The 26,713-nt window shown below is 44.2% G+C and overlaps 1 protein-coding gene across 2 annotated transcripts in view; it reads left to right on the top strand.

The window, feature by feature from the left end:
• The first annotated feature begins 892 nt into the window (after positions 1-892).
• Positions 893-26,713, top strand: part of NELL2 (neural EGFL like 2) — a 266,470-nt gene continuing 240,649 nt past the window's right edge. Inside the window, exons 1-2 of one of the 2 annotated variants that reach the window (XM_090042380.1) lie at positions 893-1,316; positions 1,426-1,545. In XM_090042380.1, coding sequence (XP_089898506.1) covers positions 1,262-1,316; positions 1,426-1,545 — 175 coding nt within the window. In that variant the 5' untranslated portion in view covers positions 893-1,261. Of the gene's footprint in view, positions 1,317-1,419; positions 1,546-26,713 lie in introns of both variants that reach the window. The other variant, XM_090042379.1, reaches the window with a different exon arrangement.

Raw genomic sequence — 26,713 nt, 5'->3', positions numbered from 1 at the left:
AATCTCAAGTCCTCTAATCATCTTTTACCCCTTCAAAACCCCTGGGCCAAATCATTACCAGATTGGTGATGAAAGGGAATCCCGCAAGTCCTCCAATCATCTTTTGCCCTTTCAAACCCCCTGGGCCAGGTCACTGCCAGCCAGCCATCACAGTGCCCAAAAGCTTGCAAAGAACAGTTTGGTCTGATAAAACATACCACATTTATGCAGAGTTGAGTAAAGGACCTACCTTGTCTGCCGATAAACTGAATGAGCTGTCAGCACTCCTGCCTTGCCCCAAGGGGGCTTTCCAAAGGGGAAATGGAGGTGCAAACCCCTTTCCATTGAGTGGCACAAGTGGAAGCGACTTGCAGGAAGGGAGGCTTGAGCCAGGAGCTGAGGCTCCCCGGGGTTAAGGTGAGGCTCTCCCACCACAGTGTGGCTGGGGCTGGACCCGTGCTGATTTTTATGCTTTGAATGTATTTCTCCCTGCTCCTTTGTGCTCACAGATCAATGCGAGACAACCCCAGGAGAGCTGCAGGAGCTGTTTGTTTCCCCCGTGTTTTGCCAGGGAAACAAAGCGGCTGCGCTCGCGAAACCATCCCGCGCGAGGGCTCCCGGGCTGGGCGCCGGGGCCGGCTCGGGCCTTGTCCGCCGCGGGGCGTCGCCTCACGAGGCGCGTGTGCCCCGCGCCGGGGCGGCCCCGCCAACAAGTTTCCTCGGGCGCCTCCTTGAAACTTCAAAGCCGGCGCCGGGAGGGCCCCCAGCACCCCGGGGCACCCCCGCGCCGGGCGGGGCAGGGCGGTGGCGGACTCGCCCCGCGGGGGGGAAGAGGGAGGAGGGGGATCCGCCGCCCAGCCCAGCCCAGCGCAGCGCAGCGCAGCGCAGCGCAGCCAGCCGCGGGGAGGAGACTGAGCTCCCGCGGGAGCCCGAAAGGGGCAGGCTGCGCTGCCGCTGCCGCAGCTGCTCCCGAGCCAAGCGGCTGCGCTTGGTAACAGCCGCGAGGCGAGGCTTGGAGACGGCGCCCGCGGCAGCGGGGGACGCGCCCGCTGCCTCCTCTCGCTGCCTCCCGCCATTGTCTCGCTGCCCGGGGCGGTGGGGGCGGCGGCCGGGCGATGCGGCGGGCGCTGGCGCTGGCGGGGCCGGGGGCGGCCGGGCGGGCGCAGCCGCGGTGCTGAGCCGAGCCGAGCCGCAGGCGCGGAGCGGGACGGCGCGGAGCGGAGCGGACCTTTTCCTCTCGGCGGCCGCGGCCCGGGGGTGATGGACTGAGCCGCCCGCTGCCATGGAGCCCGCGCGCTGTCTCGGCGCCCTCTGCCTCCTGCTGTGCCTGCTGGCAGGTACGCGGCGGCTGGGCCGGGGCTGGGGCCGGGGCCGGGGGCTGGGTGCGGGGCCGGGGCCGGGGCCGGGGCCGCGTGTGCTGACGGGCGCTGTGTGGGGCAGTTGCAGGCTTCGGCGTGGACCCGGGGCTGCAGATCGACGTGCTGTCCGAGCTCCGGCCGGGAGAGGCGGCGGGGGTGCGGCAGGTCCCGGGGCTGCACAACGGGAGCAAAGCCTTCCTCTTCCAAGGTACAGGCGCTCGGGCTCAACTTTGACAGCTCCCCCCGTGCACACGTGCGGCCCCAAAGCGCGCTCCCCGCGCCCCCATCCCCGCCGCCTGCCTCGCATCACTACCCCCCCCTCCTCTTTTTTGTTGTTGTTGTTGTTGATTGCCAGACACTTAATGAGCGTCCGGCGGGAGGGCCCGGAGCAGATGGCTTGGCCGCCTGGCGGGTGCGGGGAGCGGCTGTGCGGCCCCGGCCCCGGCCCCAGCTGAGCCGCGGCTCCGCAAAGTTTCGCTGCGTGCGCGGCCCGGGCGGGGCTGGAGCGGGTGGACCCCTGCCGTCCCGCCCTCGCAAGAGGCAGAGCAGGGCTGCGGGGCGATCCGTGGTATTGCTCCCCGCGCCGGTCCCGCATCGCAAGCCTTAGCCTCGTCCCTCTTGGCACCACTGCCTTTGTGGAGCTTCCTCCCGAAGCCTCCTCTAGAAATCGGGTCTTTTGACTGACCCACCTTTTAAACCCTCCCTGTGCTGGAGTTTTGAAAGGCGACCGGATATTTAAGTCGTGCAGCAGAGGAGGATAAATTGGGTGGAAAGAAATCTCCATTGTCCTTTAAAAGATGCTTTGAGGCTGAGGAGTGGGTGCTTGAAAGCAGGTCTCTCCCCCCCCCCCCCATGGAAGATGCTAGGGTGGGCTTTTTGCATGGTGGCTAAGGCAGAGCAGGAAAGATGGTTTAACCTGTGGAAGAGTGAGCAGAACGCCGTGCATCATTCTGCAGTTTTAAAAGAAAGAGCATTGCTTGCTGGTGTCAATGATTGTGTTAGGAGTCTCTCTTTTTTAAATTTTTTTAAATCCTGGTCTCAAATGTTTGCTGGTGCAACAGGCAAGAAGAGGCTGTGCTGCCTCTACAGCACCATCCTTATCTGAGAGAGGTAGAAATTCTCTTTCCAGATTTTTTCCCCTCACTTGCTTTTAACGAGATCATATATCAAACACCTATTCAGTCACCAGAGGGCTTCTATAACGGGATCTCTCCATGGTGGTGTTCTTGCCTGGTACAGCCAGCATGTGTCACTGTGGACATTAACACTGAGATGCTGGCTTTCAAACGGAGGAACTTGACACATGCAGTATTTAAACAGAAATGGCTTCGCAGATTCAGAAGGCAGACTTTAGGTGGTTGAGAGCAGCGATGCATTTGTATGGCTGTTCCTACTGTGGCCTAAAACAGTGGAAATTACATGGATTTGTTGTTTCTGTTTGAGGCCCTGCCTTTTGTTTTCACAGGAATAAAAGTCAAAACTTCCACAATAATAGGAATAGTTATTTGCAATAGTTATCCTGCCTCAGGCAGGGGGTTAGACTGGATGACCTCTGGAAGTCGCTTCCAGCCCTACTTCTCTTGGATTCTATGAAATGACTTGATTTATATAGCTTTCTAGCATGTAGAACAAAAGATTAGTAGGTGATGAAAACTCTAGATTATTAACAAATAGTTGCCTCTCATTTGTAGCAGGGAATATCAGGGTTTTTATAAAAGCTAAAAACCCTCAAAAAGGTGGTGGGGGGAAGATAAGACTTTACTCTTCAAGAGACATTTTCTTTTGTCCATTTTCTTTCTGATCTACTTGAATAAACACCTTTTTGTCTAAAATGGCAGTGGAGGGTGTTCAGCATCTCTCAGGAAGCCTTCAGTACCGTGCAGAACTAGGTACATTGATCTTCTTTTTGTGTCATTGGCTGAATTTTCATACAGTGACAGCTGAGTCTTCACTGAATGGACAAACTTAGATTTTTGGACTCACACTTAAGAATATAGAAATTGCTGTGTAGAATCCAACCCTTGGTCCACTTACTCATTTTTGTTCTCATCTTATAGACTACAGCACCTAGAGAGAGAACAATTTGATAGAAGTGGCCAAAATGATCAGACATTAGCTTTATTTTTGTTTCTTTACTCCGATTCTGCTTTATCTTCATTTCCTTTGGTATCTTCAGACACTGAAAGTTTATCACACCTATGGAATTCCCTACATGTCACTTTGGTTCTTGGCCCCAAAATGCTCTTGGTAGGTTCTCTGCTGGGGTAAATCCACTGTAGCTCTCCCCCAGTTATTTATTTCTGCTGCTCTTCCCATTTAAGTTCTAAGCAAGACTCTTTGTCAGCTTGAATTGTAGCAGAATCAGGACTGTAATTCACTCTCAGAAAATAGCTACACTAAAAATGCAGAATATAGAAAGACCGGAAGGGTGGCAAATCAACTGCTAACTGTCATGGGGGAATTAAAGAAACTTGAAGTGGAAATTAAATGAAAAATAATAGCTTCCTCTCTATTGTCCTTACTCAGGAGGGAAGGCATTTTGATGCAGTTAGGAGTTTAGACTGAGGAAGGACTGCATTACCGGGCCTACTATCAATTTTGAAGAAAGAGGATTTTTTTTTTGTCCAATTGAATATTCAGATTTAAATTCTTTGAGAACTGATTTTCAGAGGAACCTATATTCCTAAAACACAGAGTTCAATAATGGGTACTCAGCCTATGAACGTAGTTTCAGTCTTTTGTGGTCCCCTCTACAGAATTTAGATTGCCCTTGTGCAATTTCTCATTAAAAATTACTCTAAACATTCCAAATCTGTAGCCATTTGGATCTTCTTATTTCTTGTCAGCCTAATTCTGTGCTATGAAAAGTCGGTGGGACTTTTACCTCAGACTTCAACAAGATTAGCCTCGAGCACTGTGGACCAGAGTTTAGGAGGTATTTTAGAAGGAGCTTCACTCCCATTAAATGAATGATTTTAATGGGAATTAGGTGCCAAATGCCTTTTAGAAATTTTGACAATACCTAACCCACAGACATATAATGAACTGTGACTAATTTTTGTGAAGAAGGCTTGGAGTTCCTATCTGGTAGCCCATATAGCAAAACCAAATATCACTAACTAAATTTCTTTATTTTTTAAGTATGCCATGTTGATACAGCTTCTATAGATCAAGCAGGGTTTACATTTACAGCCTTCTCCTTTGCAAATAGCTACAGTTTCTTGGCTGCAACAGCACTTGTGGCATTTCAAACTGTTTTTTTATTATCCCAGGATTTTCTTAGACAACAGTAGCATGGGATGGAGAGTATCCTAAGTAGGACATCATGGATTTGATCCTGAAGTGTACTGAGCTGGTTAGAGTTCAGTGAAATGCTTATGTATTTAATTAAACTTAAGCATGTATGTAGTTATATTGAAGTCAGTTGTTTTAATTTTTGGTAGAAAATGGTGTTTTCAGACTTGAGAATTACCCCCATTCTCCCTAACTTGGTTTCTTTACACCAGTACTACTTCATTCTTCTTTTGAAGTTTAAGCTGTGTCGTGTTAATCATTTATACTATGTTAGTGCACATAAACTTCCTTTGAGGTCACAGTCCTGTTGCACTTGCTTAGAGATGCACGAAACCAGACAGTCCTTTTTCAAGAGTTTATGAATATTTAGAGGATTCCCTTGCATCAAGTTACGGGAGATGTGTAGACTGTGGTGAAAGGGTCATTCTAAATCCTGTGATGATTGGCATATGTAAAAGTGAAAAAATAAAAAAATGCTGCCGCTGCTGTTATTTGTTGGGTAGAATTATAAGGAACGTATACATCCATCAGAGGTGAGAGAGAAGGGGATAAAAGGAGGACTGACAGAGCAATGCAGAAAGGAAATAAATACAGGGATCTTTTTAACAGATTGTGTAGTGACATTTATATGAGATGAATGTAAAAAAAAACAAAACAAAACACTGAAAGGGTAGAGAGAACAATAGAGCCCATGCATTGAATGCTGGAGTTTCTTATTCAGGAAAGAAGCCTGTTTTTTTTAGTTTAGAAAATCCTAATGTTTAAGTGTTTATAAACAAAGCTCAAATACTTCAGAGAAAAGAAACAGTTGTAGTGGTACTATACAGTAGGCTATGATGAAGAACAAGATGTGCTACAAAATGCCAAGGAACAGATTTAATCTGTCAGTATGATGCATGAAAGGACTTTAGGACTAGTGGCTTTTGAATTGGATCTTCCTGGCAGAAACTGCTGCCAGAAAATAAAACTAAAATAGGCCAAATTGTACAATGGTTTATCATCATTATGTGGGCAGTGAGCTCAGTATTTAAAATGCTAGTGGTACAGTATTAAAGCTTACACATGCATCCATGGGTTTCAGCCTTAAAAGATCATTGCATCTTTGCCTGTAATTTTATCTGCTATCAGCATTGAATAAATGAGCTAGAAACAAATCTTTAAAGATAAAGTGAAATGACTTATGTAGAACTAGATTTCCTGATTATTTGATTCTGGCCTTGCCTTTACAAGTTTATATTTGCTGAAAGTTGGTCACTTTCTAGTTTTGGATGGAGTATGGTTTGTCTCTGAAAGAAGAAATGCAACTCTCAAAACTAATGGATTCTTGGAGGCAAGGCCAATATGCATGAAGGCTTTGTGCCTCTATTGATGCCTGGGCTGCCCTTGCTCCCTCTTGTTTCTTCACAACATTGCTCCTGCTAAAATCCCCTGCCTGGAATGGGGAAAGGGGTTTTGCTTAGGGGGCGAGCAAATTAATTTATATTGACACAGTTGCCATAATTTACAAGTAAAGTCCTGTGTGGCTGTGGGAGGGGGATGTCAGAGTCGCCATGGTCTATGGTTTCCACAGTTTCTAAGGAAGGGTGAAGATAATGCAGAAGAACTAACATTCTTCCCTTTTATAGCCTAGCCTGGATTCAGAGGATCTAGCTTCCACTGATGGTGGTAATGGGGTTAGTTTAGTCTAAGGGTATATTTTCATTTCTACATTTCCATATTCCAGTTACTTTTCCTATGCTTGCTGTTTATGTAATACACATTGCTGAAATTTAGGAAGTCATACAATATGCAAAAGTAAGGGTGCCATAGCACCATGCAGTTAACAAGCAATTCAGGCTTCATTCTTCCATGATGAATAATTCTTAATTCTGCAAGCAGCTCCATTGACTTTTTATGTGAGAGACTATCTGTGGTGTATAATGCTGTTAACAAAGGAGTGGTAGAATTGGATCAATAGCACAAGCAGAAGTCTCTAGTCTCTGGCTATAACCTGGAAAAACCTTCTTTGGCTAAGAACTGCCCTTTCCTCAATCTTTGTGTTTAGTTAGCTTAATTAAATCATTCTGTTCCATTATAGTGAATGGTTAGTTCAAATAATAGTGTTCCTGGTTAGTGTTGGCTAAAACTATTCACTTGTCTGTTAAAAAAATCAGAATTGCTATTGTGCATCACTTACCTCTTTGAAGAGGTCCTACCTATCAGTGGTGTGACTGGGACTTAAGGAATTGGGCCTTGACCCTAGAGGGTTATAACTCTGGGGATCAGGAATGGACAAGGTCAGGGAAGTATGGGTCCCAGTTAGGCTCAGTGAACCAGGAGTAGGTGGGTCAGGAGTACAAGATTCACAGGGGACTGAGACATGGGTTGTCAATTTGGGTAGACTCATGAGGCAGGGATCAGACTTGAGTCACCAGCCACGGGGTCTGGAGCAGGCAGCTGTAGCTGTGTGGAAGTGTGATGTGGGATATTGCCGAGCTACACCACAAGCCAGGAGCTGGCTTTCAGGGGAGTCAAGTAGTTGGCAAAGCAGTCTGGAATCACAGGGGGGTCCATGGGTAGCAAACAGGATGAATCCAGGAAACTAGGAACAAACAAACCTAAGATGGTACGAACAAAAAAGGAGGACCCACGGAGTGGGAAATCAGGAATTAGAGGTTGGAACCAGAAAACTAATAACACAGTCAGAAACCTCAGGCTAGCAAGACAAGCACCTGCACTGTTGATTGGCTTGCTCGGCAATGAAAGAGTGGCTAGTTACAAACTGGCAGTTGGGCCTATGCAGGCATCTAGGCCCAGCTGAGAGTAGTTGGGCCAATGGCAACCAGACCCACTCAGATAACCCAAGCCAGCTGGGGGCAGTTTAGCTGGCAAGCTGTCCTGGCTCCTGACAATAAGCAGCAATCTATTAAAATCTCAAGTAGAAAAATCCTAATTAGGCTGATAATATCTCTAAATATAAAGGGCTCAATTTGGCATGCTGTGTTAAAGCCAAAGATGAGTATGTAAGGCCAGAATGTCCTTTTAACCATGGTGGCCCATGTGAGAAGCAAGGTTTTTTGTTATCCTTTATTGGACCAACTGTATAGTTGGCTGATGTCAGATGAGCTTCTGGGTGCAAAATGCTCCAGTGTGGCAAACAGCACCAAGGTACCTTGAGGATCTGTATTGTAGGAAAATATGTGAACTCAGTACCAGAGCATGGCTATGACATTGCTTATATTGATGAGGGAAGGGATTAGGACAGTCACAGGAACAGAGACCAGCAGGCAGGCTTGGCTTCTCTCTGCATGTGACAGAATACCTAGGCAACCAATCGGCATTGCTTGAAGACAGATGGCTACTCACTAGATAACCTTCACTGAAAGTATAGCAAGGCACTGTGGACTCAACTGAAGCAAAATATGTTGACAGCAAGACTGTTTTACACGGCATCAAGATCCATGCATGTAGTGAAATTCAGGAAATGGTGCTTGTTCTGTGTATGTGGTAGCTGTCAAGCATGTTGCCTCTATATTGCTTGGGGATTTTTGGAGTAGCAAAGAGAGGGGCATGAGGTTCATAGTTTCATAAATGTTAGGGGCTGGAGGGGACCCTACAGATCATTGGGTCTACCTTCCCTGCACTTGGGTGGGAAAGACTGCTGGGATCAGATGACCACAGCAAGGTGGGTGTTCAAGATGCTTTTTGAAGATTACTAGGTTGGAGTTGTGCCATTTTATGTAACTGCTTTCCCATGACATGTCTCTGATAGGGAATGTGACAACTAGAAAGTGGTTGTGCTTGGCTACACATGGTTGTTTTGGGGTTTTTTTGGTAGGTTTTCTTCACTGCTGCAGTGTTTAATCTTCAGTGAGATTGGGAGGTGGCCATAAGAGTTTTTTGTATAGTCCTTGATAGACCTGGCTCAGGTCTTCAACTTGCTTTTCTTCCCCTCTTTGTTGTAAGGCGAGTTTCTATTGTGTGTGAAAGCATCATGGTGTGACATGAAAAATAGGGTGTCTGAATGTTCCTATATTCCAGTCCCATCTTGCTCCTTTTATCTCATATTGCCCAGACACAGAGTTGAAGGACAGCTCTAAAATCAGTTAATGAACATGTCTCTTACACCTTCCTAATATTGTTGTATATGAAAGTGTTATGCAGTCATCCCCAGGAATTTTGCTGCCTTCCAGCGTGTCTTAAGCAGGTTGAAGTCATAATGTAGAAGAGTTTGGGACTATATTTGGTGGTCATGGGAAAATTCTTTTTTTGTATGGCTGCTCTTCAGCTCCCCATGGTTTGTCGTATTTCAGTGTCTCTCAAGTTGCAGATTCAGCACAGCAGCTAAATCTGTAATCTTAAAAGCTTGAGGCAGAGCCGTGAATGGGATGAAGCATTAGAAAGTTTCAGTGCCTTGATCTGAAAGAGAGTACCTTGCACTTCTCCAGTGTCCATCTGTTTTATCTAAATCTATCTTTATCTTTTTTATCTGCAGCTCTAAGAAATACTATTATGCTCATCTTTGTGGTCTATCACAGTATTGACCTAGAAAAATATAGAATTAAGATGGGAAGTGCCAGTTCTGTAATGGCACTCTTTGGTTAGATATAGCAATAGTTACATTGCTTTACCATAACAAATGTATGTTTAAGTATTTGAGGTAGTTATAACTTGATTCTTAAATGAAAAACAATGTGTTGGCAACATATTTTTGGTATTAAAGGTTCAGGCGTGAGAATACATTTCTATTTGCTATACTTTAAGAAATATATAGGTCTTTTTTCTTTATAAGACAACAAAAAATAGAAAGGGATTTCATATGTCTTGTGCTTTTTGTTCAGTATTGAGCATCTTTAATTTGTATTGTAAACCTAAAAATCTGGGAGAGGACTATATAATGTGACTTTAGAAAAATGACTTCTGAACTCAAACTTCTTTACAAGTACTAGTCACATCTCTTAATGTACTGTTGGATGGTACTAAGAGACCATGGACATGGTAAATGAACATGAATGGACTAGAGAACCCAGAATAAATGTTCACTAGGGCTTTAATAGATGGATTTAATATAGAATTTGCAGCAGCAACAACAGTCTTATGATAGACTGTAATGTTTCCAGAGGAGCCATTACAATCAATATTGCTGGTGATCCATAAACTGAGGACTCTTTTAGTCAAATTTGACGTGATTAGACCATAATTGCTCTGAAGGATCCATTATGGGCTGTGTCAAGAAACCTCATCATAAAGAATATGCATGTCAGCTTTGACACCATAGATTGGAATGTGACAGTCCCTAAATGCAAATGCCTAATAAACCAGAAAGGTTCCAAGGGAACTTTTGTGGCTTTGAGGTCAGGAATCTGTGTTTTTAATAACTCCCTAAACATTTATTTGCATAATGGAGCATAGCCATTCTAAAGAGCTCTTACCACCACTATCACTTAAGCTAATATCATTTGAACTGAAAATAGTCCCTGAATATTCAGCACCCAAACATCAGCTCATCATCACCACTCAATACGAATTATTTTTTTTCTGGTCAATAAAGCTTCCCTAAACACAAAATTAAATAGATTTTTGATTGTTTCAGTGTGATTTTGAGGGGTGAGGTAGGGGACTGCTGTATGTCCAGAGGCACACGGAGTAGTGAGTTAATAGTTCATATATGGTTTTATTAAGACCATGGTGAAAAGGAAATCAAGGGGGATATGGTAACGATTTTTTCAAATATTTTAAAGACACCTTTGATACAGAAGGCAGGACCAGAAACAATGCATTTAGATTGCAGCAAAGCAGATTTAGTAAGAAATAACTTCTTTAATGTCAGAACAGTACAATGGAAAAAGCTGTCAAGAGAAGTTGCGGAATCTCCTTTTTGGAGGTTTTTCCACGAAGACCCTAGTTAGGCATTTGTCTGGAATAGTATAGGAATATTGCATCCTCATTCATGCATCAGTTTGAACTAGATGACCTTTGAGGTCCTGTCCTTCTCTATGATTCTATGCCTGGAACATCACATTCATTTCTGCACTCCTTTCAAGACATGCAGAGAACAATAACAAAATGATTGTCCACTAGAGGGACAAATAAGACTAAATAAGAAAGATTAAAAGAACTAAGTATGTATAGCTTGTCCAAGGAATGACAGTGCTATAGCATGATAACAGTACTAAAAGATTGTGAAGTTCAAACAGGGAGAAATGTTTTAATATTCAGAGAAGAAAAACTTAGATTAATATAATGGCCATTATAAAAGGGGTAGTTTTAAAATGACATTCAGGAATATATTTTCTTGACAGTATAATGCAGTATATTGTGAAAAAGTTACCAAAAAGAACCGCTAGAAGTCCCCAGTACTTTGGTCTTAAAAAAGTCAGGGTGGAAAAGACTATGGAAAAATATACATTAAGATGAAGTTATTCTGTTATATTTAGTGCATTAGATAGGGATAGCAGATCACCTAATATGTCCCTTTGGCCAATTATCTATATAAATTATATCTCTTACTCCAGAGGCCAGATCGTGGGGGTTGGTAGCTCACCCATGTCAAAAAATTCAATTGAAGTCTACAAGAGAAGAAAGCAGATGAAAACGATGGTCTGAAAGCTTTTGAAGTTGGAATAGGCAATGATGCATAAACCATAAAGTAAAGATGATGATAATTATGACAAAAGGTTATACAAAATAAAAAAATCAAATTAATTTTCCACAGTGAAGCGCAGCTTCAACTAGTTTTTTTATAGTAAGTTTCTGATGGTAAAGAAGTCATCCTAACATAATAGGGCAGATTGTCAGGAGCATAAGCAAACCACACCCATTAAAGTCAAATTGCCTGCTTTGTCTTCTTTTTGGTCTTTCAAGTGCCCCTTATGTGTTTTAGACAGAAGGCAGGTCAGGTTGGCACCTTGTAGACTAACTCATTTACTACTTTAAAGTAAAATTATCATACAGATATGAAGAAGTTTGAGTTTAGGATGCTGTTCTGCCTTTAGCTGATTCTAGGTTGTAGACTGTGCATAGCATTTAGTAACTGTGACATTGGTTACTGGGATTGATAGAAATATTTCAAACAAAATGTTCTCCCATTTAAAAAAAATGGGTTGGCCATCACAGTATCATCTGGGTGGAAGTTTCCACCAGGGAAATCTAAATGAAAAGTTTTAGATTAAATGAGCAATCTGGGTATACTTCATCTACCACAGTGCCTCATAGGAATAATAATTTTATAAGATAGGAATTGTAGTTCTGGGTCCTTTTCTCTACAGCCATTTTTCTAGGAGAGCTGTATCTCCCCTAATGCATGATAATGTCTCCTTGTCACATTTATGATTCAGTTGTTTTCAAAAGTGTATCTCCTGTAAAATTTTTGATATTTCAATTTTATTTTGAAAACAAATATCAAAATAATAGAACTTTTGCTACGGGGAATAAACTTCTGTTTTTTTCAAACATCTTTTAAGTTGGGAGCGGCTGAGGAGTTTAACTTTCTGTTACCATGGACCATGTCATGTGTCTGGGTCCATACATTTTAGTCTCGGATTAATACTTTATTAGGGTCACCATTTTGGATGTAAATGAAGAACTGCAGTCCTACAAGTTTAAGCCAAATACAGTTCCAAAATAGTTAAAAAAAGAAAAAAAAGTATTCACCATGATGCCAGAAAAGAATAAATGGTTTAACAAGAATTCCAAACAATAATTTACATTGCAAGCAGGAGAAAATGCTAGTTTCCAAATGGTGGGTTGCCTGCTACTTCCTAAGGTAACAGCTATACAATGCTCTCCAGCATCATTACCATCTCGGAGGACCTACATTACAGGAAAAACAGGAGACATAAAACCAGAGAACAGGGACCCTTCTTTAGTACATTCAGAATATTTCTGACAGAAATGACACATGTCTAAGCAGTTAGGCTAGGGACAGAAGTTACACATAAACTGGTTTAAGTGATCAGAAACTGGTTTAAATGTGTAATGGAACAGAAGCTCAGTGCACATAAACCAGTTTCAAAATGGCTGAAACTGGTTTAAGATAAACCTGGTTGAATTTAGTATCAGACTTAACTGATTTGGGTCAAATTGGTTTATGAAACTTCTGTCCTAGACTCCTTCCTGGTTGAAGTTTAAATCACAGTCCCCCAGCATGCTTTCCAGTGCTGTGCTGTGCTGTGCTGTGTCTTCCAGCAGAGAAGGTTTGGGGGGATGCAGGGACTACTTCTCCCCCACTCCCCTGGCAAACCCTGGCTGGGGTCTTTGGCCAGGGAGAGGGGTAAAACCCACGTTCCCCTGAGTACAGAGCTGCCCTGCTGCTAAACTTACTGAAACTTACTTGTTGGCTGTGAGTGCGAACTACAAATCCCAGAGGCACTTGGAAGCAGGAAGAGGAAGTAATGAGAAGCCCTGCAGAGTCCTGCGACTGTGACTCTGGACTGCAAATCCCAGAGACCTGGGGGCAGTAGGAAGAGGAAGAAAACACACAGCCTTTTTGACTGTCTACTTAACGTTACTGACCATCAGACAAACCACCCCTCAACAGTAGTGAGTATAGGCTTCAGGGGATGGATCTACCTGAGCAGCTAAATAAGGGCTCTGTTATAGTTTACACTTTAAGCTGCTTAAATGTTAATCAGTATTAGTGCTAGCTTAAGTTTGGAGCAGTCACACCTTAAGGCTAAAAATCTTCTCTGTTTGTTCCCCACCAGCACAGCTGTGATTTGCCACTAGCAGGCTAGGAAGCAAGGGCCTGACTAGGAGCTACAGCTATGAGGTGCCACTACAAGGCTTGTGAGTGAGGACAGGCCTATCTTTGTTGTGGGTGAGCATGTAAGATGGGTTGCGGGGAGGGGGAATTGGGAACATGAAACAGGGAGGCGGAGAGTTAATGGGGTGGGAGCAGGTAATGAAACAGGAGGTAGAAAGGAAAAGGTGGTGGGGAAAAGGTATGAAATAAAGGCAGCTATTAAAGCAGGGTGGGACAAATAGCTGGACTCCATTTCCCAGCAGCCCCTGCCTTCATGGATGAGGCCAGCCTCTACTGAGCCCACAGCTGCAGATGCACCATGAAAGCTCAAGGCTGGTGTTGCCATGGAGACCAGCCCCAGCCATGCTGGCAGGGTACATGGCAGAGCAGGGCAGGGGGCTGCTCTAGAGCCACTGGCATCTTGCAATGAGGGCAGCTTGGTCTGGAGCCAGGACAGAGCCACAATCTGTAGCCTGTACACTCCAGGTGGGGTGCACAGGTATAGGATTGCAGCTCTGCCCCAGGTACTTGCAGTGGTGACAGACTGGTTTGGAGCAGGAGCAGAGCTCCTGCCTGGAGCATGCAGGCTACAGCTCATGACTCTGCCCTGGCTCTGGAGCAAGCTGCCCCCATTGTGAGATCTCAGTGGCTCCAGAGCAGCGCCCTGCCCTGCTCTGCTGCACACCCTGCCAGCATGGCTGGGGCTGGTCTCCATGGCAACCCCAGCCTTGAGCTTTCACAGTGCAGCTGCAGCTGGGGTCTCCATGGAGACTGGCCCCAGCCATGTGGGCAAGGGCTGCTGGGAAATGGAGTCCATGGCCAACTGGATCTGTCCAGCAGGCTGCACTTTGCCCATCGCTGCATTAAAGGATAAAATAAAAATAAGTTAAAACATTGAAAAGAAATAAAGAAGAAGAAAATTAAAGGAGGTCTCGTGTTTTAATAAATTGGGATTTGGGATTCAGGTCTGGTTATTCTTCCTGAGGTGGCTGGGTGTGGCCGGCAGGTGGGAGCAGTGAGGGAAGGAGCTTTTGGGGGAGCTACTACCCCTGCCCTAAGAAGGAAGCCTTAGCTGATGGAGACCTGATTTGGCCCCTTACCTTGTTTCCATCCCCATAGACTCCACTCCTGGATTCATCTGTGCCCTGCAACCTGTCTAGCTGGCATGTGCTCTATAGGCTGTTTGCATGGGGTTGCACTCCTGGGGATGGGAAGGTCACATGGCTGGGGCAGGTGAGAGAGTTGGCTTGGTGCCAGAGCTGCTTCTTGGGCAGTAGAGTTCAGGGGTGCAAAATTTGTTCACATAGAACAGGAGAGTGGGGGAGGGGACACTGCATCCTAGGTTGCTGGGGGACAGCAACTTGGGTGGCTCAGCTGTGGCAAGGGGCCACATATTAATGGAACACAAGCTGGGTGACACGGATCAGAGAGAAACCTTCCCTAAGGAGTGTTTAAAACTAGTTTCAGGTGTTAATATGTGCACAGCCAGAGGTTAAGAGCGTCCAGGAACCACTTAAAATTAATGTATAATGGAGCCCAAAGTCACAATGGAAGAACTTGTTAGGAGAACAAGAAGGGACTTGGTGATCAGAAATTATTAGTTAATGCAGAAATCTTATTGATAGTTTAATGAAAAGATAATTATATCTTTCAAGAGTGGTGTAGTTTAGGTGATTTAATCTGATCTCCATCCTACATATGTCTATTTATGTTGCCTAATAATAGGCTTTCTGAGTTTTAAGAATACTTTTTGTGATTGATGTATTTTTAGTTGGATTTTCCTTTAATTTTCTTTTAATGAAAAGCATACTGACTTGTAGTTGTGCGATGTGGATATAACCTTTTCTAATGACAATCCATGTAAGTGAGTAGGGCTAGGAAATAAGCTGAGTCTCTTTAACAGTTCTGCTATATGTCATGCCCTTATTCCAGTACCAATATTGCTGTAAGACAAGGAGATGTTTTCCTTGCACTCTTCAGTCTGTGTACCAGCATTAACAGGATTGCTTAGTGTGCTATTTTTGCTTGGTTGTTGGGTCAGTGTGACCCAATGTGTTCCTGTGACAGCATGCAACAGAGCATAATAAGGTGTGTATGCCAGGGACAGCGGCTGCAAAAAACAAGACAGACATGATTTTTTTCCACTGGCCTCAAGGTGTTTTGAAAGCTTCTAAAAAACTTTGGGACTCAAAATTATCTGGAGCTGTATGCTGATTTAAAACAAACAGATCCTGCCCTTTGTTACTGTGTCCCAGATTCTTGCATAACTGTTTGGCTGTTGTGACGGTATTGTCCCTAAACAACCTTCTTTCCAAGTTGCTGAGCACATCTTGCAGTACCTACCACAGAGAAAGTGTTATCTATTAAAATAGTAAATAACAAGGGGGAGGGGAGGATGCCAAAGAAAATATCTTCAAAGCTTGCAAAGGTATTGAGAAGGTTGTCAGAATATACATGGGGTAGCATGAAAAACTTGTAATTGAAAGAAAAAGTAATATCATTAAACATTGGCTCCATTAGTCATCAGAGGAGATTAGCATAATACACCATGCACACCACCATGCTTAATTTAATTTCCTAGGGGGGAATAGCTCTATATTGATAATAATGTTTTTTGTCAAGCATACCATTAACATGTTTAATGGCACCCATTTTAGTGATCTAGCTAAGCAGGGCTGTCCAACTGGCAGCCCAGAGGCTGCATGCAGCCCCCAAAATCACCAAAGGCCACTCTCCCAAGGGATGCGAAAGGTTAAATGATTAATCCTTTAACTCAGCAGTTCCCAAACTCTGACAGATTATGCACCACCAGTTTGAAACTACACAACCTTAAGTACGATCAGCAAATTTTCCGTTCAACCTTAAGTATCACCAGCAATTTTGTCATATAAAGTAATTCTAATTAATCTGTTAACACGTATCACTGACAGGTTGTCTGCATACCACTGGTGGTATGTGTACCACAGTTTGGGAACTGCTGGTTTAACTCATAAGCCCAGCGATAACTGATTAGCTTACCAGTTATCCTTTAGCTCAGGCTGGGCACAGTCTGGCAGGGAAGGTTGGGGGAAGGAAAGCCACATGCTGCCCCAGCAGGAATCAAGGAAGTGGGGGGGGAGGGGGATGGGACTAGTACCCAGCAGGCAGCCTAATGACTCATCAAATAAGCAAGTAACTGCTCATTCACAGGTGCTCCCTCCCTCCCAGCACCTGGCTTCAGGTGGGATGTGTTCTCTGGCTGGGCTTGCCACTGCTGCTCCTCCTTCCCCCGTCCCCAAAGGGCCTCAGGAGCAGCTCCCAGCAGCAGCCTGTACTTGAGCTGCTGTGTTATTGACCATTTAACTGATATCATTAGAGGAGGTTAAACAAATATTTTTTAAACCATATTTACATCCCTATACCCCGCCATCCCTTCCACCAGTTGCTTCTGCTCAAGAGGCTGGGAAGGGGCTGGAGTGCTTAAGCTGCAAGGGCTGGAGAGAACGCCTGCATGCAAGTGTGTGGTGCACTCAAGCAGCATGCAGTGCACAGCTGTGATGAGTGGGGAGGGGCCCTGGGCAGCCAAGCACTGCCCCCCATGCTCCTCCCAGCCATATGTGCAGCAGGTTCTCTTCCAGCTGTGTGTGTTGTGCAGGGGGAGCCAGGCTGTTCGTGCTGCAGGGGAGGGGGCTGCCTGCATAGGGCTTGTGGCTGGGAGAGTGAGGAGCCAGGTTGTGCATGGTGAAGGGGCTGCTGGACAGCCCACAGGGCGTGTGTGGCCAAGAGAGAGGGGAGGTGTGCTGCCTGCACTGTGTGCATGATAGAGAGGCTCTGGGCAGCCCACATGGTGGGGCTGGGGGAGCTGGGGCAGTTCCCAGGTCTGTGACTCACATGGCACCTGGCCCCTGCTCCTGCAACTTATACAGCATGCAGCTCCAAGCAGTCCAGAAGTTAGATGGCCTTAATCTAAAGGCGTATCCACAGTGGAAGATACTGATATCACTGTAAGCAGGGGACAATGGCTTATGACAGGGGTGCTCAACCCCTAGCCCATAGGCCAGATCCAGCCTGCAGAACCATGGGATCCAGCCCATGGGGCTCCTCAAAATTTGGGAAATTTGGCAGTGGGGGAAGGAGAGGCAATTAACACTGCCATCTCTCATCTGCTGCCAAACTTTCAAGCTCTGCACAGCTGAATAGGGCCTGAGCCTTATCTTTTCCCCACTCTCTGTGTACAACCGAGGTAGACCTGGATTGTTGCCACACCCTGCACACTAGATCGCGTCCTTGCCATACCTGCTTCGTGCGCCAAATTGTGGTCCCACTGACTAGATTTGGCTCATGGGTGGACCTGGCATCACCCATCCATCCTGCCAGACCTAAAGGTTGGGTACCACTGGCTTAGGATACCGTGCACAAATTTAAAATGCTGGTTTGTCCTGAATGTACTTCAGCAAGATTGTCCGTTGCACTGAAACATATTTTACTTATATTCATTAAGAAATACTGTGCAGGAGCAAGCAGATTGCCACTAGCTGTCAGTGTTTGTAGATGGAATCTTAATTTCTTTGGCAATTACATAGGATTTAATAGTTACAGTAAAAGTCTGGAATTATATCACCTATAATGTTCATTAAGCACAGTTAATCTTTGGATGTTCCAAAGCCAGGGTTATCACCACCTAATCTGAAGCCCATGTAATATAAAAATGAAAGTTACTTTGATTTTTTTTTTTTTTAAAGCATTTTTTTCCTTGCTGCTGCTACAGATACTTTAGAAAATATTCCATAGTAAACTGACGACTAGCAATGAAAGTTTCACTGTACTTTTTTTTTTTTTTAAATCCATGGCCCTGGATCTTTTGTTTTCATGGGATAATGTGACCCAGTCTGCAGTTGTTTTAGACAGTTTACCTTACCTACAGTTATTAGTTCTAAGCTTTAGCAGAGAGAGATATTTAACCAAGTTAGTCTGAAATCAGGCAGAATTCTGGCATGTAGATTGTCATCTTGTAGGTTAACTAAATGAGGGATGCATAGCATAAGCTTTTGTAAGCGGTTACAGCTTACTTCAGTAGATGCTATGGAGGGACTGCAGGAAGCAGAGCTTTAAATAGAAAGCGGTGGATGTGTATACATGTGCCTTTAATGCAAAGCAGTAAGTTCTGGCACAGTTTGTGCTACAGTTGTTTGATTCCAGGCGCAGCATTTACACGTGCATCCAGGACTGCAGCACGTTGAGCTGGGGTGGCGTAACTCTGGCTGGCAGGGAGCCCAGGGGGTCAGCCTGCAGTGCCAGGCTGGAGCTGCTCCACCCTGGCTCAGCATGGTGCGGAGGGGCCGGCCGGGGTACATTGGTGCTACAGCGTGGGGCTAGCTGGGTGGGGGGCTGTCTGTAAGGCAGGACAGTTTTGTCCCCCATGGCTGTCTTGAGATGACTGTTCTTTTCCAAGAGGGGTTAGAGGCTATTAATGGTGTGTCAGAGGTGTTCAAACTGAGGGTATAGGTGACAACCGAAGGGATTCTGTTGCCCTTGTCTTGGAATTGGTATTGTAGTAGGTCAGAGCAGAATCTGAATCTGGCTGTGTTGATGTCAGTGGTCATGTCGTTTGGACTGTGTTGTAATCATAGGAATCCCTGCATCAGATTCTTAAGATGAGCATCCTGGTCAGTGGGATCAGAGCAGATGCAGTTGTAATGTAGAGCTTGGCAGTTGGTGATAAATCTAGCAGTGTGCTTAGGTTCATAGCTGTTGGCGTAGTGTGCCCACTCCTTTTTCTTCCCCTTTCATTACCATTTGTATTCTAATCACTGCTTTTTATTTAGAAGCTCGGATGATGTAAGCCACTGCTTACAAAAGTTTATGCTTCTCTGATTTATTTAGTCTGTAACGTGTAAATCTACACTGCTTTCTGTCTGTGCTTCAGCCTGACTGTAAGATGTCTCCCAGCCAAAGAGACTCTGGCTCAAAGAAAAAGGCGAAACATCTAAGAGGAATAAGAAATTACACTCCTCAGGAATTATGCTTCACATGGAAAGGAAAAGATGTTTCCATACTAACCCAGCCATTCTAATGTGTGCTCCAATTTGTACGCTGCTAGTGTGCTCCCGTTGTGGCTTCACTCAAGACGTTGCTGTTTTCTGCCTTTGTTTCCCTCTGTAAAATGGGGCTAATAATTTCCAGCTGCTATACAGGGATGATGTAGCTGCTTATGTGCTGTTTCTATGTTAAAGCTCACTTACAGCAAAGCATTCCCCATTTTGTTTGGGGAATCATCTTTAGCAACAGTATTTTTAATATTGGCATCCCTTCAGAAACATTTGGACTATATTTCTGCAGCAGGTGGCTGGGGGTGGAGAAGAAGATTTTCCTTCCCAGTTTTATATTTTGGATGTGCCCCCAAAGGATTGTTTAAACAATCCTACCCAAAATTAAATGATTTTGTATGAGGAGAGCTGACTGTGATCATAGTTGCTTGGACTTGGTTATATTTCTGCCTCTTGGGTAGAGGCTTGAGAAAGTTTGGAGACTCACAAGAATGCATAAAATAGCTATTTTATTAAGTATTCAGGAGCTGCATTTGTGGTAAGGTAGGCTCACTATTACACAGACATTTGGCTTGATCTGACTTCCCCTGGGCTTCTGGAAACATTTAATACCCAACAGGCATGCTCAGAGGCTTAACACAACCCACTGCATAGTCACTCTGAAGCTAGTATTTCATCATCTCTTCCGCAGAGTGCTCTAATATAGATATGAAACATTATTATTGATTTACATTGAATGTATAGGTTCCTGCAGTCACTATTAGCTCTAGAGAGCCTAAGGTTTGTAAGCCATGTGCTGTGGAATTGTTGTAAAAGGCAACATACGGGGGGGGGGGAGACAGAGAGGGAACATTTCCCCTCTTTACATAGTATGCTCCCACAGTTGATAACTCTTAAAAAGTAGTTTCTTTAACTTAAAGAGGCAAAATCTAACAAAGCAAAAATTGTTAGTCCCAAGACGATAGAGAACCAAGCATTACAAACAGAGTGCTTTAAAAAATGATTACTTACCCAGATATAAAACAATTCAAGGTTAGACAGTTGTGTGCTTAATGATGATATCTTTTTTTAATTGACAGAGCAGCAGTGCTTCCTACTTATTTGTTTATACCTTGAGCATCCCCAAATTGAATGTGTTGTCTTGACTATAGGCACTGTCGCTTCTTTTCACAAATTTCAGCATGCCAAAGTGCCTGCATTGCAATAATGATCCATTGAGACATGTAATTGTACATATGAAATTTAATGATGCGGGGAAATGTCTTTGTAAATGTAAAGCATCGTGTTTTACCTAAAAGTATCAGAATTAACAAAAGTTTTTTTTTCTTAAGTTAGTTCAATGATTCTCACACAGGCGTAGCTGGCCAAGACTGTGCCTGGAGCAATCCTCCTCCTTCCTCTCTCTCTCTAGCTTCTCTGGTTCTGGAGAGACAGGCAGAAGGCAGGAGCAGCATCTGGAGTTTGTTGCTGCTGAGCGGAGATACCGCCTCGTTTTTCCCTTCGACATCAGTGCCAAGCACCCCAAAAAGCTCCTGTTTTGGACAGTAAAAATAGGGTGATGTCTCCTCACAGCAGCCACGAACTGCAGCCACTGCTGCTTCACAGGATGTTTTGCCCCTGCCGACCAGCATTTGTGCTGCTGCTGCTAGACTAGCCATAGGCTAGGGATGGGACAGAGATTACACATGAACTAGTTTAAGTGATCAGAAACTGGTTTAAACCTGTAACAGAACAGAAGTTCAGTGCACATAAACCAGTTTCAAAATGTCTGAAACTGATTTGATATGAATCTGGTTGAATACAGTATCAGACTTAACTGTTTGGGGTCAAATCAGTTTATGCATGTCTGTCCAAGACCCCTTCCTGGTTTAACTTTAAACCAGAGTCCCCCAGCATGTTCTCTGGGCTGGGCGCTCTGCTGGCCCCAACCCTCTGCTCCCTAGCCAGGACAGAGACAGGCAGGGGTAGGGGTCTGGCCAGACACTGGCCCCATAAGGGAGCAGGGAACAAGTTTATTCCTCCCCTCTCTCCTCTTCTTCCTCTGTCCCACAAGCACAGACCTGTACTTCTCTGCTGGGTGCTCTAACAGTGTGGGCATGGCCAGCCCTGGCAGTAGTCTGGGATGAATTGACCAGAGAGGGGTTTAATTTCTCCCTCCCTGTCCCACCAGCACGAACCTGGTCTGGGGGCTGCTGGGTGCTCCTCCTTTGCTGCTGCAGCAGTGGGGCTGGGCATGGCCAGACAGAGGCCAGCATGTCCCCTGAGGCAGAGGGGGCAGGGAACGGGATTATTCCCCCCTCTGTCATTGGGGGGACTGCTATCAAGACCTGCTTGTCCCGACTGCTGCTGCTTGCTCCCTGCTTGGGGCAAGCGGCAGAATAAGCCCCTTCCTGCACCCTCTGCTGGATGCCAGGGGGAGGGGGAAATAATTCCACTCCTTGTCCTCTGCCTGAGGGGCCCTGCCAGCTGGCCTCTGGCTGTGCCCCGCCTCTGCTGCTGGAGTGGTGAGGGGGCAGGGCAGAATAAGCCCCCTCTGGCAGAGGAGGCAGGAGGGGGCTTATTCTGCTGCTTGCCCCAGGAACAGAGTGAGCAGCCGCAGTGGTTGTGGCAAGTAGACCCCGCAGCAGTCCCCTGGGAGCAGAGGGAGGAATAATCCTGCTCCCTGCCCCTCACCTAAGCTTCCCTGCAGCCGAGGGCGCGTTCTAGGGCCCCCCGGGCTCCTGGCTTCAGCAACTGCAGGCATGTGCCTGCATTTCCTTGGTCCCAGGGAATGTTTGTGTATTTGCAAATCAGTTCAACCTAGGCAGGTTAGAGTAGCCTGCAAAGATTTAATCAATTTAGGCTCTGGCTTTTTGAATGTCTGTCCCTGTCTGTAATGTGCAAGGGAACAAAAGTTTTTCCCCCACCCACCCCGCTCTACTCTGGCACCTCCCTCTTCCCACCCGCCCTTCAGTGGTGCCCAGGGCTTGGGCCTCACTTGCTAATCCATCCTTATATGGATCTTTTTAGACTCTAGGCAACTTCTTAGGTTAGTTCATTCCATTGCAAAAACTAATATCACTAATTTTTTGACTATGGAACAATTCTGTTGCAGCTAACTCATAAAGACCACAGGTCAGAATGTGTTTCACACTGTGGATTCCTGTTTGAAGTCTTGGGGTTTAGGTTGTGAATCATGTGTAGCTGTTTGCCTATCTGACAGTGTTAATACTGTATGCTGCAGGGTGCTGCAGCACCCTGGCTGGAAATCACTGAGTTAAAGGATCCTTTTCCCATAATGCATCAAGAACTTGATTTGTGTGGAGACTTGGAGAAAGCTGCAAAGCGAGGGCAATTGGAACTTCACCAAATGCTAGAACAAACTGTGACATTTTCCTCTTGGCTTACTCCAAATGCAATGATTTAGCTTCAGTTCACTTTTTGTTAGTTATGCTTTCTTTTAGTACATGCATTTTTCTATTATTTTTCCTGTCATGCAGCTTTTTAGGCCTATGATTTTACGTATGCATGTTTGGTGAAATTATATAGGCAATCAAACCAGTGGAGACGTTTGGAAGGAGAGTGAATTTTGTGTTCCCATTGGGAATTTAACAGATATCAACAATGTTGCCAACATTTCACTCTGTGTTTGTTATAGAATGAGCTTGGGATAAAACTGGAGCCCCTTCTTTTAGATTCCTACATTTAGATAAAGTGGGTCCTTGAGCTGTGCTTCTTTTGCATTACATTTTGAAAAATTAAACAAGGCTGATATGATTTTTCAAAAAGTATATCCATCCCTCCTTTTGCCTTTTATAAAAAGTTGGGTGGCTGATTTCTGGGAATGTATTAACAGAGGGGAGGGTAAGAAAAGGGAAAGAAGCAGGAGAATTATAGAGGACAGAGCCCATGCTGTATTACAAATTAGTTCATCGTGCATCAGTTCAAGTATTAAAACAAACAAAAACAAAACTTTCCCAGTAGCATTTCAAAGGAGCATCATAAGAGTGTAACCTTTTATTGTAATAAAACTTGGTAATATTATACTATTTTCAGTTCTCTTTCCAATTGTTTCAGAAGTGAGGCACATGTATTTGAATGTAAAGTGTGGCACTTGAGGGACTGTACTGTATTATTTTCATCTTGTAGAGATTCTGCATTTTGATTTGCTTTCTCCCACATTTACCCCAAGTAGCTGATTCTGTAAATCAGTCAGCTTGATTAAGAATTTTGTGAAGTAAACAGCTCAGCATGCTGTTCTCCTTTTCAGACTGTATGCAGGACTGAACATCCTTAGTCAAAGATTGTTATGAGGATGTAGTCAAATTAAAGAAGGTCCAGAGAAGAACAACCAAAATGGAATGGTAGTCATAGCAAGAACGATTAAAAAAGCAAGGACTTTTCAGTTTGAAAAGGAGAAGGATGAAGGAGAATATGGTCTATAGATAGTGGTCTATGAAATCATGAAAGGGCATGGACAGTGTGAATAGGGAACTGTTATTCATCGAGTCCTAGAATACTAGAACAAGGGGCACCTACTAAAATTAGCAGGAAATGGTTTTAAAACTAAAAAGAGAGCTTACTTTTTAAAGCAGCATCTTAACTGATGGAACTCATTACCACAGGAGGCTGTAGAAGCAGATAGTATAGTAGGCAACTGTTGATCCTCTTGATCATGATGTATATGTAAGAGGTCTAGTCAGATGTGTGATCTGTTTGTGGCTGACGAGCCAATTTGAGAGTGACACAGTTTGTTACAAGTTTCACGGATCCGTATGTTGTCTAAGGTGGAGTCCAAATTTACAGCATGCTGCTTTCTTCTTTCTCACTTTGCTTCCATCCCCTGGATCCTAGCCGCTTCATGTTGAGCTGCAGCCAGTGCCAGATGTTCCCTCTAGATCGGACGGGATTCTGTGCACTCCTTCCAGCTTTCTACGTTGAAGTTGAACAGCTTTGTATAATTTTTACCCACATCATGGTATTACCATAAGATAGAGGGCAACCCCTCTTTCTAGAGCTGTTTTGAATTCCACTATACAAAATATTCTTGGGAATATGGTCTTCTCCCATCCTCCTGACAGCCGATCCATTACAACTTTTTCTTGAAAGTGGTTTCTAAGTGTGTCAGTCCTGCGTGCTCCAATACCTCTTTGGTATTCTATCTTCCTACTTTATTTTCAGGATCTTATACAGGCATCTTATGCAAAGGCTGTTCAGCCTCTTGATATGCCTGGCATATGTAGTCCATGTTCCTGAACCATAAAGCAGAGATGTTAGCATACTGGTCTCTTAGATTTATTTACCTTCACTGATAGTTTGCTGTTATTCCATGCATGTTTCTGTAATATCCCAAAATTCTTAGCTGCTTTTCCAATTCTGTGGGCGTGTCTACACGAGACGCTTAATGCTTGTAGACTAGTTCTGCTGTGCATTAGTGTGTCACAGGAAAAACCATGCTATGGTGCTAATGCATGGTAGAATTAGTTTACTGTGCATTAAGCATCACAAAAAGACTGCCACTGTGCACTTATGTAGTACTTCATATTAGAGGTACTAAACTTAATGTATAGTAGTAAAAGCACAGCAATGCACATGTAGACGTGCTCAGTTAGTTCAGTTTGAAGGTCAGTGTTTCTGCCGATCGTAGAACACAAGTAGCTAAAACTGTCAATGACACCAAGAGATTGATTCTCCAGAGTGATATCAGGCATTGGTTCTTTCACCAAAAGAGGGATACATGATCCATCTTTTTTAAACCAAATGCCTCCCCGAAGCTCTTGCATGATTCAGAAAATCTGCCCAAGAGATTTTGCAAGGAAGATTTTCTGTGGGCAGCCATATTACCTGCAAATAGGAAATCTCTCAGAACTGGTTTTCTCCTTGGTTTTCACTCTAAACCTTGCAATGTAGCATGGGGGCTAAGGCATTTTGACTCTTTGCATACACTACAGTTGCCTTCATACCTTGATGTAAAGAGCAAATGATGTTCAGCATTTTGGGGGAACAACCCAGTTTCTTCAGAACATTAAAAAGGCTCTGTCTGTTGACTGTATTGAAAGTTTTCATCAGATTGATGAGGGCTGCGTAGAGTGGTATTCATATTCCCTTTTCTCTATATTTCTCTTGTAGTTGACTGAAAATATCATATTGATGGTGGAGTGTCCTGAACAAAAACTGCATTGAATTTAAGGATAGATTGTTTTACCTAGAGATTGCAGCCTAGGGAGCATGACATGAGTGACAGTTTTTACTGATTATGTTCAACAAGAAAGTACCTTTATAGATGTCACAGTCATTTCTATCCCCTCTGTTTTTGTATAATTGTATAAACTGAGCATCTTTGAAATCTTGTGGTACTACTTCCTTTTTCCAACAGAGAAGCTAATTTCATGAAGCTTTTGAAGTAATTTGTTGTTGGCAGATTTGTAGATTTCAGCAGGGAAGTAAGTGGTCCTTGCTGGATGCCTTATTCCCAGGAATCGATTTAATGGCTTTCTGCAAATCTAATACAGGCTTGTTGTCTAAATCCATCATAACTTCGAACTCTAGTAATCCTTCAGGCTCTTTGCTTTTGATTTCAGTCTTGCTGGAGTATATCATTCCATAGTGTTCAATCCAACACTTAAGTTGTTTTTGTTTATTAGTAATGACATTTCTGTTTAAGTCTTTCAGTGGACTTGACCTTCCTGGTCCTTAGTGACTGGACCAATTGCTGGTTTGATGCCTTCGTACATTCCATGGCTCTTACCTGTGTCAGCTGCTTTCTGAATATCATTACAGTGTCAGCCAAAAATCTTGGTCTCATGTCTTGGCTTCCTTTTACATTTCTTTTCGAGCCTTTTTCAGATTTTTTGGGGTTACAGTGGTAGGAGATTTAAAAAAATACTTGGATAGCACTCTTCTTTTGTTCTCAATCAGTGGTAGAAGGGTTTCAGACTGCTCTTCAAACCAGTCTGCATTCTTCTTGCATTTTTTGCCAAATGCTGTTATAGCAGCATTGTACACATTCATTTTTAAGCTTTCCCCAAGCCTCGGTGACTGAGTCATTAGGTAAACTTGCTTTCACAACTCCTTCATTGAATACTCAGAGATGTAGTATCTTCTGGCATCTCTGTTCCAATGACGGTGGATGCCAAGGAAGGTGATGAATAAGAGAGATCACTCTAGATATACCTGGTTCAGTGCTCTCTTTTTCTAAAGCATCTACTCTTGAGGCTGCGGGAGAAAGGATACTGAGGTAGATGGATCATTGATTTGATTCAGTGCTTCTTATGTAATCAACTGCTCAAGGCAGAATCATCCCTGTTAAAAACACTCCAGTCAAGTATTTGGCTAATCTGTTTTTAAATATCTAA

Source organism: Crocodylus siamensis, chromosome 4 (genome assembly GCF_052110815.1).
Source record: "Crocodylus siamensis isolate JL-2025a chromosome 4, ASM5211081v1, whole genome shotgun sequence".
NCBI lineage: Eukaryota > Metazoa > Chordata > Crocodylia > Crocodylidae > Crocodylus > Crocodylus siamensis.
Note: the sequence above shows the minus strand (reverse complement) of the source record. Positions and strands in the feature narration are given on the sequence as shown.